Source organism: Perca fluviatilis, chromosome 17 (genome assembly GCF_010015445.1).
Source record: "Perca fluviatilis chromosome 17, GENO_Pfluv_1.0, whole genome shotgun sequence".
NCBI lineage: Eukaryota > Metazoa > Chordata > Actinopteri > Perciformes > Percidae > Perca > Perca fluviatilis.
In genome coordinates this window covers 37024943-37038688 of record NC_053128.1, presented here as the reverse complement: position 1 = coordinate 37038688, position 13746 = coordinate 37024943, and the positions used below count along the sequence as shown (strand labels likewise).

The following is a 13746-nucleotide window of genomic DNA, read 5'->3' as shown; positions in this document are numbered from 1 at the left end:
TATCGTCTCGTTATATGATCAAATAGAGACTTGACATTGGTCAACATTAACATACATACTACCCAGCAATAGGGTTGGGTACTGGATTCAACACTTTTTAGGCACTGACCGGAAAGGAGCGTTCAGGAGCCAATATCAAGTCACGGTATTGGAACCGTTACTGGTATTGAATTCTTTATTGAACGATACTCAGCCCTACCCAGCAGTCATCACTGCATATGTGTATGAGAAAATATGCCAAAGGAAATAAGACATTATTGATATAATTTCTTTTTTTGTTTATAGTTCATGTAGAATAGGCAATAATGTTGATATAGATTGCTAATGACTACCTTACCAAAGAAAATGAAAACCATGAGAAAGATTTGCCTTTTCGAGGGCATATAAAGTATATGGCATTGTTTTTAAATTAACGCGAGTTCTTTGAACACAGGCGAGTCTCCATCTAAACCTACCGACCTGCTCCTGAACCCTCCGGTGGACAGAGCTCCGTAAGTAGATGGAATCAAAGTGTTAACAGTTTTCTTTGAGTGATATAAAATTACAGATGCTGTGTGTTTTCAGGTTTATATAACTGATATGTGTTTGTTTGCTTAACACAGTTGCATTAAAATAGAGTGCTTTTTATGAAGTGGACTCATCCTTATTAAAAGACCTTGGTCAGTAGAGTGATGTTGTTTATGTCTTTACGTTTCTACAGGAATACAACTCATCCAAAAGACAAACCTCAATAACATCCCAAAAAAATCAGGATCTTCCTGGAATATATGCCATGGGAGTGGAGTGGGAGGATGATGTCTGGTTTAAGATCGTAGAGGAGGAGAAGAGAAGTCAATCAGAAAGTCAGACATCAGATGTGATCGTGTACCAGATCTTTGGTTATGAAGATAAACCTCTGCCCTACTCTCTGACCATCATCGATACTCCTGGATATGGAGACACCAGAGGACAGAATCACGATGCCATCGTCAGTCAAAGATTATTAGACTTGTTCCAGTCAACGGATGGAGTTCATGAGATTGATGCTGTGGGTCTGGTGCTGAAAGCAAGTGAGAATCGACTGAGTGACCGACTGAGGTACATCTTTGATTCAGTGGTGTATCCGTTTGGAAAAGACATAGAGAAAAACATTGTCGCCCTCATCACACACTCAAATGGTGTGACTCCAGAAAATGCTCTACAAGCTCTTGAGGCTGCAAAGATTAAATATGCCAGAAATGCAAAGAATCAGGCTGTTCACTTCCTGTTTAATAACTGCCAGGTTGAAGACAGGACAGAGAACATAAGAGCTCTTAAATTTGCACATGAAACAACAACAGAAGGAATGATTCACTTCACAAAGTTCCTTGCAAAAACTGCACCTCAAAATATGCAGAAAACCGTGGATGTACTAACCGAGCGCACCATACTGACAACCTGCATCCAAAACCTGCAAGAAAGAATTAGGTCTATAGAACTGAAACAGAGAATTGAAAAGGAGAATCAGGCACTCCTGAAGATACATGAACAAGACATAAAGGATAATAAGGAGTACACAATAGAACATAAAAGCATCCGCAAAGTTAAAAAAGACATAAAGGGAGGAAGGAAGTGGTGGGCGTTGGGGTTAAATAAAAATGGAGCTCTTTGCTGTACAACATGTGAAGAGAACTGTCACTATCCATGCGAATTGGTCCGTCACGTAATACTCTGTGAGATGATAGACTTCAATGACACATGCAAGTCCTGTGGGTGTCATTATTCATGTCATGTGAAAGAGACCTGGAGGTATGTGGAGGAGGTAATCACAAGCAAGGAGACCATACAAGCTTTGAAAGAGAAGTATGAAAAGGGTCGAGCAGGCTTTGATAAGGCAAAAAGCCTTTTGGAAACTCTTGAGAAGGAAATAGAAAAACTTCAGAAAGACAAAGATCAGCTGCTGGAGGAGTCCTTTCAGCATGTTATCAAACTGAAGCAGATCGCCCTGAAGGTTGATGCAGTGTCCACTCGTGACCACTTGGACTTCCTGATTAAGAGGATGAAGGACCCAGTGAAGAAGAGGACACTGGAAGAGATGAGAAGTCAAGCTGATGGCGATGAAGGAACCACAGGAGCTGGTAATGCAAAGAGGCAAAGAACTAGATGAACTAGAATCACTGAGAGCAGAAAGCTGTGTAGAAAACAAGGTCTACTCTGATGATCAAATGTGTTTTATTATAGTTCTATTAAGTATTAAGTGTGATGTTGATACTGTAAGAAAAATATAATGTGATCAGCTTTTATATGGAAACAGCTCCCTCTCTGATGTAATGACTGTTTCTGTTTGTTCTTGTAGTTTCATGTCTAATCATCAAAAGTTACTTCACTGAACAGATTAGAGAACAGCTCTGGTTTTAAATGCAGTGAGGACCCCCCCCTGCTGTTTAATGTTGAGTACAGCAGCTCCCTCCCTCTATATCACTAACTGAAGTCACACATACATGTATTGTTCTTTACTTTCTTTGTGTGAATTAGATGTTTTTAATGTTTTTGTTAATGTGCTGTTCAGTTAATACAAGGCTGTGTTTTATTCTGATGTGTATTAATGTTTGGGATAACTAGTTAAAATGTCTAAGAAGACACAAGAAACATGTTGATCCATTCATGTTGGACTTTATTTTTTATTTTAAATATATATATATATATATATATATATATATATATATATATATATATATATATATATATATATATATATGTGTGTTGTTGCTCATGAAATCACATCCTGATTGATGCAGTTCTCTGTGAATCATTAATAAAATATCAGCTGTTTCTATTCTTGTTTCCCTTTGGCTTCGTTTTTCAACATGCAAGCTAAAACCACTTAGGGTTAAAAGATAAGATGTGTGTTTAATACTACTCCCTATCCCCCCTTTTCAGATGTTTAGTTATGATTAGTTTGTATTTTATTTTGAGTGATTGAACATATTATGATGGTCTTCATGATATAATATCCTGATTGATGTAGTTTTCTGTCAAATATTAATAAAATGTCTGCTTGAAATGTGTTTGCTCAGAGTGTCTTCACTGGATCATCAGCATCATCCTACAGTGAGCGATAGTAAAAGTGTGAGCTGTCAGATAGAAAGCAAAAAGAGAATTTACACTTTATCATCAGTCTCCTTTATATGATCCAACTACATGTCTCATACTCCCATTTAACTACTGTAGAGTTTTTCACAAATGTGTTTAAACCATTTAAAATAATGAATGTACAGGTCTGAGTGAATGACAAGTTAGGATGAAGCATTTTATGCAAAATATAATTTTGGCATTGAAGAAGGTTTCGCTTCAACAATTGAGATTTTTAGTGGAGTCCAAAATCCAACAGGCATGTACCAAAAAGTGAAGGACATCTCAAGTTCTGTTTGAGAGGTAAAAAAAAATAATGAAATGACAGTAATTTGTGGTCCTTGACGTGAGAACTTGAGATGTACTGCCTTTTCTATATTTTAATAATGTTGCAACATCACAAACAGATTTGAGAAATCAGTGATTAGATAATTGGGTTATGATGTTAAGGTCAATGTTCAAATGCTGCTATAACATCCTGATAACTCTTTATACTTGTTATAAAACGATACAACTGTTTTGTGGCTCGTATCCTATCTACTGACTGGACCTCTGGTCTGGGTTCAAGGTAGTTTCACAGAGATACATCTTCAGAAAGGAAAACTGTGTTTACAATTTATGATACAATTGAAACAAATGAGAGAGGCTTTGTTCAGAGAGATTTTTTCAAAACAGATTTAGAGCTGCAACTAACAATTATGTCCATGGTGGATTAATGTGTGGATTATTTACTGGATGAATGGATGAATTGTTTGGTCTCTAAAATGAGGATCAGTGTTTCCCAAACGCCCAACATGACGTCCTCAAATGTCTTGTTTTGTCCCCAACTCAAAGATATTCAGTTTCTTGTCACAGAGGAGAGAAAAAACTAGAAAATATTCACATTTAGCAAGTTTCACCGTTCTCAAACTGATTAATCTATCAAAAATAATTGCCGATTAATTTAATAGTTGACAACTTATTGATTCATCTTTGCAGCTCTACTGTAAATCTTATTAACAGGAACAGGATACCTTAATAGAAAGTATTGATGTCCTTTGCACAACAGTGTTGGAATATAATTGTGATTACCTTTAAGGTTTTGAAATACTTTTTTTATTTTTGAGATTCTCCATATTTGAGTAATATGTTGATTATTAGTCTGATAGTTTGTTCTGTGAATGTTGTCCTTGTTGGACATATTAACTAACTTAATCAACACTAACTATAAACCTAAAGGGCTATTTTATCACCTGCAACTACCTTTGTTTTATACACCTGTAAATACAGATTATTTTACTTTTTATTGCGAGTTCGTCTAAGGTAATCAAGGTGTACCTTCTCTTATCTAAAGATCTCTCCTCCCTCCCTCCCCCTCCTGTTTTAATTGATGATTTAAAGTCTTGACAATAACATCTTTGAAAAAAGACTTCAGTTCATTCTGTGAAATGGCCCAGCATCCTCCTCCCTCTCTGCTGATATAAAATATAAACTGCTCTCTCTGCCTCCTCAGTATCACAGACCAACAACACAGGTAAGAACACTTTAGACCTGGAAATACTTTACAATGATACTATCAGATGTGAATGCATGCGGAACATGTATTTGACATAACTAATAACTGAACATATAAATTGTTCAGTAACATTGAAATGAAAACAGCTGTCATTTTGAACAATTTGATCTAAAGCATTTTGTTTGTGCCTTCATCTGTGAAAGGTGAAATTGTTTTTTTATTTAAAAACATAAAATCTTTCACTTCATGTTATTACTGGGCAGGTTAATAGCGCTGCTATGAAACTCACTGTGTTGACTTTAAATGACCACAGAACATAATTATCTAATAACAGAACAGCCGGGAGGTGAAGGTCACTGACTTGTTTTTCCTTCTTCCAGAGAACTCATAAACTGCTCCGTCCTCAAGCCCCGCTGAAGCTGTTGACATGGCAACGTGAGTAATACCAACATTTCTAAAAGCTGTTTCAGCTGTTGCAGTTTGAGTTTTCAGTGTTGTCTCTGTTTTAACCTGTTGATGCTGCAGATCGAACCTGATCTGGACCAGTTTATGTTCAGAGTTTTAGATTGAAATCTTTCACTAATCAACATCTTTTGGAAATCTATAATCAATATTCAATCTCTGGGTGAAAGAGATTCTCAGCTGAGGGAATACGTAATATATTCAAACTTGTTGAGCCTTAAAGTTACATTAGTAATGCCACTGAAAGAAGCTGTGCAGTTACAGAAGCACAAACTATATTCATCATGTTATCATGTACATGCATTCACTTGGTTTTTGCAAAAAAGGCAATATGTTTACAGTGTTCACTCATGGGCTTCGGAAGCAAAAACAAATTGTGTGGGTCCTCTCTTGCTAGTCAGTGAAGATAACCATACAGTAGCAGCTTGGCTTTAATATTTAGAAACACATAGCACTGGAAGAACAACTAGCTTCTCTCATTGACCAGGATTCAAAGAGCTGCTAAAACTGGTTGATTGATGTTAACAGTAGCTACTGCACCTAACAAAATGTCAAATAACTGTTAGCTTTATAACAACATGTGTATGTGTCCTATAATTCAATGCTGTAACAAAGACTACATGATGCCTTTAAAAGCAACAGGTGAACAATAATAATAATGAGTATTCACATATGGAATGGGGTATCTGGGGGTCCTCCCCTAGGAAAATTTTGAGCATCAATGACTTCATTTCCTGCATTCTGATACATTTTTAGGTACAAATTTATGGTAAAAACTTCATAATTTATGACAAGGAAAATACAAAATTCTGCGAGTAACAATTCAAAATTTAAAATGTAACGGAATATAATGTAGTAAGGTTAGGAGGCTTTTGCATCCGACTATGTCCAGTTCATTTTGATTAGTATGAACAGGGCATAACCGTATCTTTATAAGGAGCACGTTTTGGTCCTTAGTTGAAAGTGTAGGAGTGACTTACATCAGGTAACTGCTATTACTGTTGTAGCTCATTTGGGTTTAAATAAACTGTACTAAAACACAGGAAAAAGTAGGCTATTTAACGCTACTATGAGACGTTTTTACAGGTTATAAAACTGTCTCAATGTAATACTGATAGACGGCAGCGCGGCCCGCCCAGACAGACGTCAAAGCTCCAGCAGAAGGAGAGCTCTGCGTCCGTCTCGCTGCGCCGCCGGTCCCCAGAGCAGCATGGTCACCGGGAGAGCCCGGTGCATATACAGTACTGGCTGTGGCTGAGAGGGAATTGAGCTGGCTGCTGAAAGTCAAACGTTTTGCCGCTTGTGATTTTCCTTTGGCCTCGCTAAAACCTCTTTGGGGGGGCGCCAAAACTTTCTCTATGCAGGAAAAACCCTGGTTTAGTGACAGTGTATGGGCTAACAGCCAGAGCCACCTGAGCAGCTGACATGATAAGATACTTTGTTTACTTTTTCTTTATTATAAAGAGCTTTATTTAAGGTTTTACAAATTACAAATTTATGGGTTACATTTAAACATACAGTAGGCAACGTTAAAACAACAATCAATATAAACAATACAACAATTACAAAAAATTTAACTAGTAAAACAAAATGTGCAAATTGAGCTTAAGGTGTGTCCACAGAGCATGGAGAGTCTCATAAAGTGCTATATAGTCTTTTGTAAAGTGCATAGAGTCTTTTATAAAGTGCTGAGGTTCACAAGTTCAAGGTGTCCCAAGGAAGGAGCTGTTTTCTGTCCAGGGTTCTTCTTCTCTTGAGCTCAGTGAGCACTTGTTTGCACACTTCATCGCTACTTATGAAAGTCTGTTGTATAGTCATACAACATCTAGTTTTCTAGCTTAAAACAAACAATACATATGATTACTTGTAGTAGTTCCTTTTGTTTCTCTGATAGAGATTCGTCAACAATACAGTACATGACAGATTTATATGAAAGATCAATATTTACACCATACCCTACTAATTTGTCCCAGACCTCTTTAGATCTATAGCAGTCCATTAATAGATGCTGCTGTGTCTCATCTTCATTACAATTAGTCATGGGACATTTTTTGGTTTTTACATAACAACTCCAAGAAACAGTAGCTCTAACAGCGAGTCTATTTACAGACATCAGCCATCTCATATCGCAGATGCTCTCTGAAAGGTTTTTATTGTTTAAAAATTTCAGGAACTGGGTTCCTTCGTAAGTGTTACATTTTTATAGTTTATACATCCACCATATTTATAATCATTAATTTTTTTTAAATCATTTTACTTCGGAGGCCATTCCAGTCAATTTTAAGATTTTCATATTCATATATAAAATCACCATAAATGAGATTGTACTCTGGACCTTGTCTGGCTCTCCCTCTCCTTTTCCTCCACTTGGAGCGATCACCGGTCCAGAGAGCATTCCTAGAGATGGCTGCTGACACGTTTTTAACAAAAGCTATGTACAATTTAATTTGCATATCTATTGCCCCTAGCCCCCCATATTCTTTACTTTTATACATGAGTTCTCTTTTTGTTACTTCCCTAGTTGTACCCCAAACCAAGTTTACACACTGTTTATTTAATGTCATTATTATTTTGTGAGATGGAGGAAAGATATTGGCTAAAAACAGGAGTTTGGATAAGATGAAAGTTTTAACAATACTGACTCTTGATTTATAATTGGTGTTTTTATTTTCCCATTTTTTAACTTCTTAACTTCACATAGTTTATTTTCCCAGTTTTTTTCACTACAGTCTTGATTACAAATGATCAAGCCCAAGATTTTAATTTCATCTTTTACTTTAATGTTGATATCACGTTTGTTACTTTCCGCTCCGATCCAAACTCCCTCTGTCTTATCATGATTTAATTTAGCCCCTAAAGCCAGTTCATATAAGTTTAGGTGATTAGTTAACACATCCATCTCCATCTGATTCTTAATAACAACAGTGACATCATCTGCGTAGGCCATGGCCGGGATTTTGGGCGCGAGCCCAACACGTGTATCAGATATGAGCCTCTCAGAGTTTATGGTTTTAATAAGGGGGCTGATGGCCAGGACGTATAGAGCAGCACTAAGAGGACAGCCCTGTTTCACCCCTCTCTCTACATTAAAAGGTTCTGTTAAAATACCATTTACATTAATACACACACTAGACTTAACATACAGACATCTGATCAAATGAATAAAACTTTCTGGGAAGCCATAAGACTTCATTACAGCCCATTAATAGTCTCTAGAAATATAATCAAAGGCTTTTTTTTGGACCAGCCCGATTATATAAAAGTCTTTTTTAGCAGGTTCATTTATCATTTCTCTCAATATACACATTAGACGGCCTTTAATGGCACACGTTTGTTCTTTTTCTATAATTTCATCTAATATATTATTTAATCTATTCATAATTACTTTGGCTAATATTTTATAATCAGTATTCATTATAGTCAGATGTCTGTACTTATCAATGTCGTTTTCATTGCCTTTCTCATAAAGCAAACACATTACCCCCTGATAAAAGGATTCCCCCATACAGCCACTGTTCACACCTTCATTATACATCTCTGTGAGGACGTTTGTTACATCATCGATATTTAACTGATAAAACTCTGTAGACAGACCATCAGGGCTTTTACCAACGTTTAGTTGTTTGATTGCTTGTGTCACTTCATCCTTTCTTATGTTTCCCACAAGTTCTGTAAAGCTCAGTGAGCTGTATGAGGGAAGCTTATTTAATACAATATTTACACAGCCATTATCTATTTCTATATGTTTATATGCTTCTGTACATAATTCTCTGATCACTTGCCTTTTCTGCTTTTCATCAAACACTGCATCACCGTCCTGTTTCTTTATAGATTTAATAAATTTGCTTTGAATTTGCTGTTGTCCAGCTTTAAGAGTATTAAGGTTTCCTCTATTATCTGTATTTGTTTGTTTATAAATGTTCTACAATATTTCATTATTAAGGTGATCTATTTGTGTTTTTAATTCTGACATGTTTTCATCATCTGAATTTGATCTTTTCTTCATCTGTTTTAAGTTAACGTATTGTTCCATTAAAGCTTTATATTTTATACTTTGTTTATAAATGGGTAAACCCACTCTAATCACATGTTGGCCTCCTGTGGGTTAGTCCGTGTGGGGCCCACAGCAATTTTGCCCTTAGAGGTCCCTATGTTGGTTTTCTGTGGGCAAGCAACTATGGGCTTGCCCACAGTAAATAACCATAAGTAGTTGTGATTCTAAAATCTTTTTAAAATAAAACCTATTTTATTTCCTCATATATTTATTTTCAGGATACAAATTTATTTAAAATTAAATACATCAATAGTTCTCTATATTATTGATTCACTTTTGATGTTTTTATTGGTCCTGATTACACTGCTGGGATTTTGCAACTAATAGATCACAAATTAGAAAATGTATTAGTCTATATCACAGATAATATTCAATCGATAAAATTCATTTCACTTTGGTTTTTCCTAAAGACCTGTTCCTCTTGACTGAAGTAAGAAGCACTGATCAAGCCATTTAGTACAAAAGTCAAAAGACACCAAACGCACCGTTTTATGTGAACGTGCACAGAGGATGACAGAGTTGATAATCACCATGGTGATACCCATTATCTCTGACTTGGGTTTTGTCTAAACTGAATATATTACATTATTACAATACTCGTCTACATTATTACCACTATTACTGCTTCTTTAATGTACAGATTCAGTGTCCGAGCATGTGTGAGTGGGTTTTGATTAAAACAACTCAATTGAGACTTTTTGGTTAAATTAATTACTTTTTAGTTATTTTTTTATTTTATTTTAAAACAAAACACAAAATGTACAACACACAACATGAAAACATCACCTCCCCATCTGACCCCCCCCTTCCAAATCGCAATCACCACCTCCCTATACAAATTTAAGAAAAGATTAAACAATAGCCAAATCCAATACAATAAAATAACAAAATAGAAACAAACTGTAAATCTAATTAACATATTATATAAATATGATAACATCATAAGTGCATTGCCTACGTCCACTGTACATAGCCTCCTAGGAGCCCCCCAGAAAGCTTACGTACTTTTCCCATTTTTTTTTGTGTGAACACTTAATCTTGCAAATCGTTTGTATGACATTGTTATGTCCCTATTGTGTCTATGGGAAGAAACCTGGGGGAAAAACAAGGGAAAGGCAGAAAAAGTTCAAGATACATCAAATAATTTATTGTTAAACTAACAAACTGAAAACGGTCTTCACAAAAGGGAGACGCATAAATCACAAAAGGAGCAAATAATCTCAATTAACATTAGCTTCACAGCACGTGTCTGAAACCACACATACACAGCTTCCACACTGGACAAGCATAAACATAGAAATAATATACCACTAAATACAAAAAATACAAAAAAAAAAAAAAACCTCATGGGTCAAAAAGATTTGACCTACCAAAGTGAACTACCATCATGGTACAGGCCCCTGGTTTGGTTCTCTGGCTCAACTCTGGCTATCTCACAGCAAAACACAAACAGAACAATAAGGCACGTAACAGACATTTTTTCAAATGCTGACACTCCAGCAGTGTTGGGGAGTAACGGAATACATGTAACGGCGTTACGTATTCAGAATACAAATTATGAGTAACTGTATTCCGTTACAGTTACAATTTAAATCGTTGGTATTTAGAATACAGTTACATTGTTGAAATCAATGGATTACATGACGATACTTATCTGTTTCACGAGTTTATTCACTCTGACTAAATTAAGGCAACTCTATGCATTTTCCAGAAGCCCCGATATGAAATCGAAAAAAATAGCTATTTGCGTGATCAGTCACAATGGAGTCGGAACCGGCACGACAGAGCCAGGGCAGCAATAAGTTTCTATCTTGGAAATTCAAACAGCATTTCACATTAAAGAACGAACAGGGAGAATGAAATAAAACTGTGCAGTGCAACCTCTGCTTGCCAGCAACCAGCCTTCTTTCAGCGTCCAAATTACTCCACCTCCAACCTGAAGAAGCATCTTAAAGAAAGTTATTTTTTTAATTAGCCAGGTGTAGTCGTCTGCTGTAGTTTTACTGGTAACCTTGCTATTTTAACATTGACGTGCGACTTTACATTCTCCTCGGTGCTGATTTACTAGCTCCAGAGCCGTTTAAAGACTGACTAGCCCCGTTTGACATGCTAGCTAACGTTAGCTAAAATTAGCTCGTGGTAGCAAGACTGCGGTTAGATTTTTGTAGTATGCAGTTCGGGACTACCAATACAATAATCTATCTGCTTGTTCAGGTACACATTCAGCTAGTTGGAATAAAAAGAACACACCATTATAGGCCTGTTTAGTAAGCCGGATGTGATAGCTGCATTCCTACACTTAGGCTATAAAACGCAATTCAATGTGGAAGTAATCCTGAAGTAATCCAAGTATTCAGAATACGTTACTCAGATTGAGTAACGTAACGGAATACTTTACAAATTACATTTGTGGGCATGTATTCTGTATTCTGTAACGAAATACGTTTTGAAAGTATCCTTCCCAACACTGCACTCCAGCCATCTCACAAGCCAATTCTTGGATTGATGGTATCCCTTCGTTCCTCCATCCGTTTAAAATAATCTGTCTGCCTATCATTAAACTAGTCTGGACCCAACTGATTATTTGCTTATACATTATGATATATGATATATATAATATGATTGACCCATCTCCTAGAACAAATAATCTTAGGATGAATGGAACCTGGGTCCCTGCAATCCGACATAGGTTATCATGTATCCCAGTCCAGAATTCTTGGACCTTGTCACAGGACCATAGCACATGATGGAACTGGTCGTCCTCTGTCTTACATTTCCAACAATTCTGGTCTTCAGACCAATTCTAAACAATTTGGAGGGCATCCAGTAGAAGAAATGCATAATCTTTAAACTATTACTACTACTAAATCTAAAAAACTGAATGAGGCGCAACCCTCACATCGTGTGACATAGTTTTATTTTTATTCTGGCCCATTGCTCATCATCCAGTGTAATACTCCTTTCTCAAAGTTCATCGACACCTTATCTAAACATTCTGATGCCTCGGGTCTGAAGAACTGGATCAAAACAATCCCCACTAACAGATGGGGAAGTTAAAAATATTTAAAGAAATCGGAAACTAGGGATTCCAAATTGCTGTACCACATCCTCAAAGAATTTTGATACTTGATGAGGCATTTAGATATGGATCCAGTTCCAAGTAGCCCTTACCAGCGGGTGCCAGACTTGTTGGACTGCGCGAACACAGCCTCCCTCTTTAACCAGCTTCTTGAAAAGGTCGGCGTAGCGATGTGTGCGCATATCCAAAAACCTGTTGATATCCAAGTCTTTGCTAATGTTTAAACGTAGCAGTGTTTCTCCTTCTTATCGGGTCTGCAGCCATGCAAACTGTCGGCTGGTTGGTTTGTGTACAGCAACCATAGCAACGCACAGAGCTGACCATAAGCCTCCGGTAAAAACCCTGATTGAGACGCATATTCAGAATGCGCTGTGTACATGTCCAAAGAATGCCTCTAAAACCTGAATAATACCGGAATATCCCACATTTTAATCAGAAAATGCTATATTTGGAAAAAAGCCTTATTCGGAATATCCAACCGGAATAAGCTGTTTACATGAAAAATGCATGTAAAAATACTCAGTGATCCAGAGTAGACAGGGTATTGATTGGACACAAAAAGTAATGTATCATCCGCATATAGCATAAGTTTATGGACACAACAAAGGAGTAAGGGGCAAGCCTTGTCTTGTTCTCCTTTCAAGAGCAAAACATATTATCTGACAAGCACGAATGATCGGGATAAATTAAAACATGAATTACCTTATTTAATCTGTTTGCCAAAATGTTTAAAAAAATCTTAATGTCTAACTGCATTAAGGAAATTGGGTGGTAATTGTTATAGTGTCCTGGGTTGCAAAACAATATATGACATTTAGGTGACACTTTTATCCAAAGCAACTCCCAATTAAGTGCTTTCAACCATGAAGGTACAAACTCTGGACAGAAAGAAACGAGCGCAAGCACATTAGCTTCGGAAGAGATGTGTTTTTAGCCTGTGGCGGAAGATGTTTAGACTTTCAGCCGTCCTAATGTCAATGGGGAGCTCGTTCCATGGTTTAGGGGCCAGGACAGCAAACAGTATTAACAGACATAAACAAGATTTCGTTGAGTGATTGGATGTCCCTTGCTGTGAGGGAACAGCAGGCAGGTTGGCTGATGCAGAGCTGATATTTTAACTGACTGTTCTCTCAGGCCATTCTGCGACATTCTTCACTTGATCTGTTTCAGCGTGTTTTGCACTGTGCACTATTCCTCTTATAAAATGAAGCATGTTGTATAATGCGTCCCCTGATCACAGCCTTTAAGGCCCCCCCATGCAACCCCTGAAGTTGACACTGAGGACCAATTTATCGCCAAATACTCAGACCTAGGCCATTTTTGTTACTTGGTGATGAGGCTGATTATTAGATGTTGTTACTGCACAGCTTATGGATATTTTATAGATTCATGTTTTGAGCACTCAACAAGGTAACATAGTTTGGCCCCAATAGGTAGAGTGATGTTATTTTATTTCCTTCTATGTTCAGTATTTTTGAGCTCATGTCTTTACTTTTCTACAGGAACACCTCATCCAAATATCACAAAATCCCCCGCAAAGTTCTAATCCAAGGATCTCCTGCTGTC

At 36.9% G+C, this 13746-nt stretch overlaps 1 protein-coding gene across 1 annotated transcript in view; it reads left to right on the top strand.

Moving 5' to 3' along the window:
• The first annotated feature begins 4502 nt into the window (after nt 1–4502).
• The window catches only part of LOC120545276, a 12088-nt gene continuing 2844 nt past the window's right edge, over nt 4503–13746 (top strand). Inside the window, exons 1-3 of the mRNA XM_039779475.1 lie at nt 4503–4603; nt 4966–5020; nt 13683–13746. The exon at nt 13683–13746 is cut by the window's right edge and continues 2844 nt beyond it. Of these exons, the coding sequence (XP_039635409.1) occupies nt 5013–5020; nt 13683–13746 (72 nt within the window). The 5' untranslated portion in view covers nt 4503–4603; nt 4966–5012. The remainder of the gene's footprint in view (nt 4604–4965; nt 5021–13682) is intronic.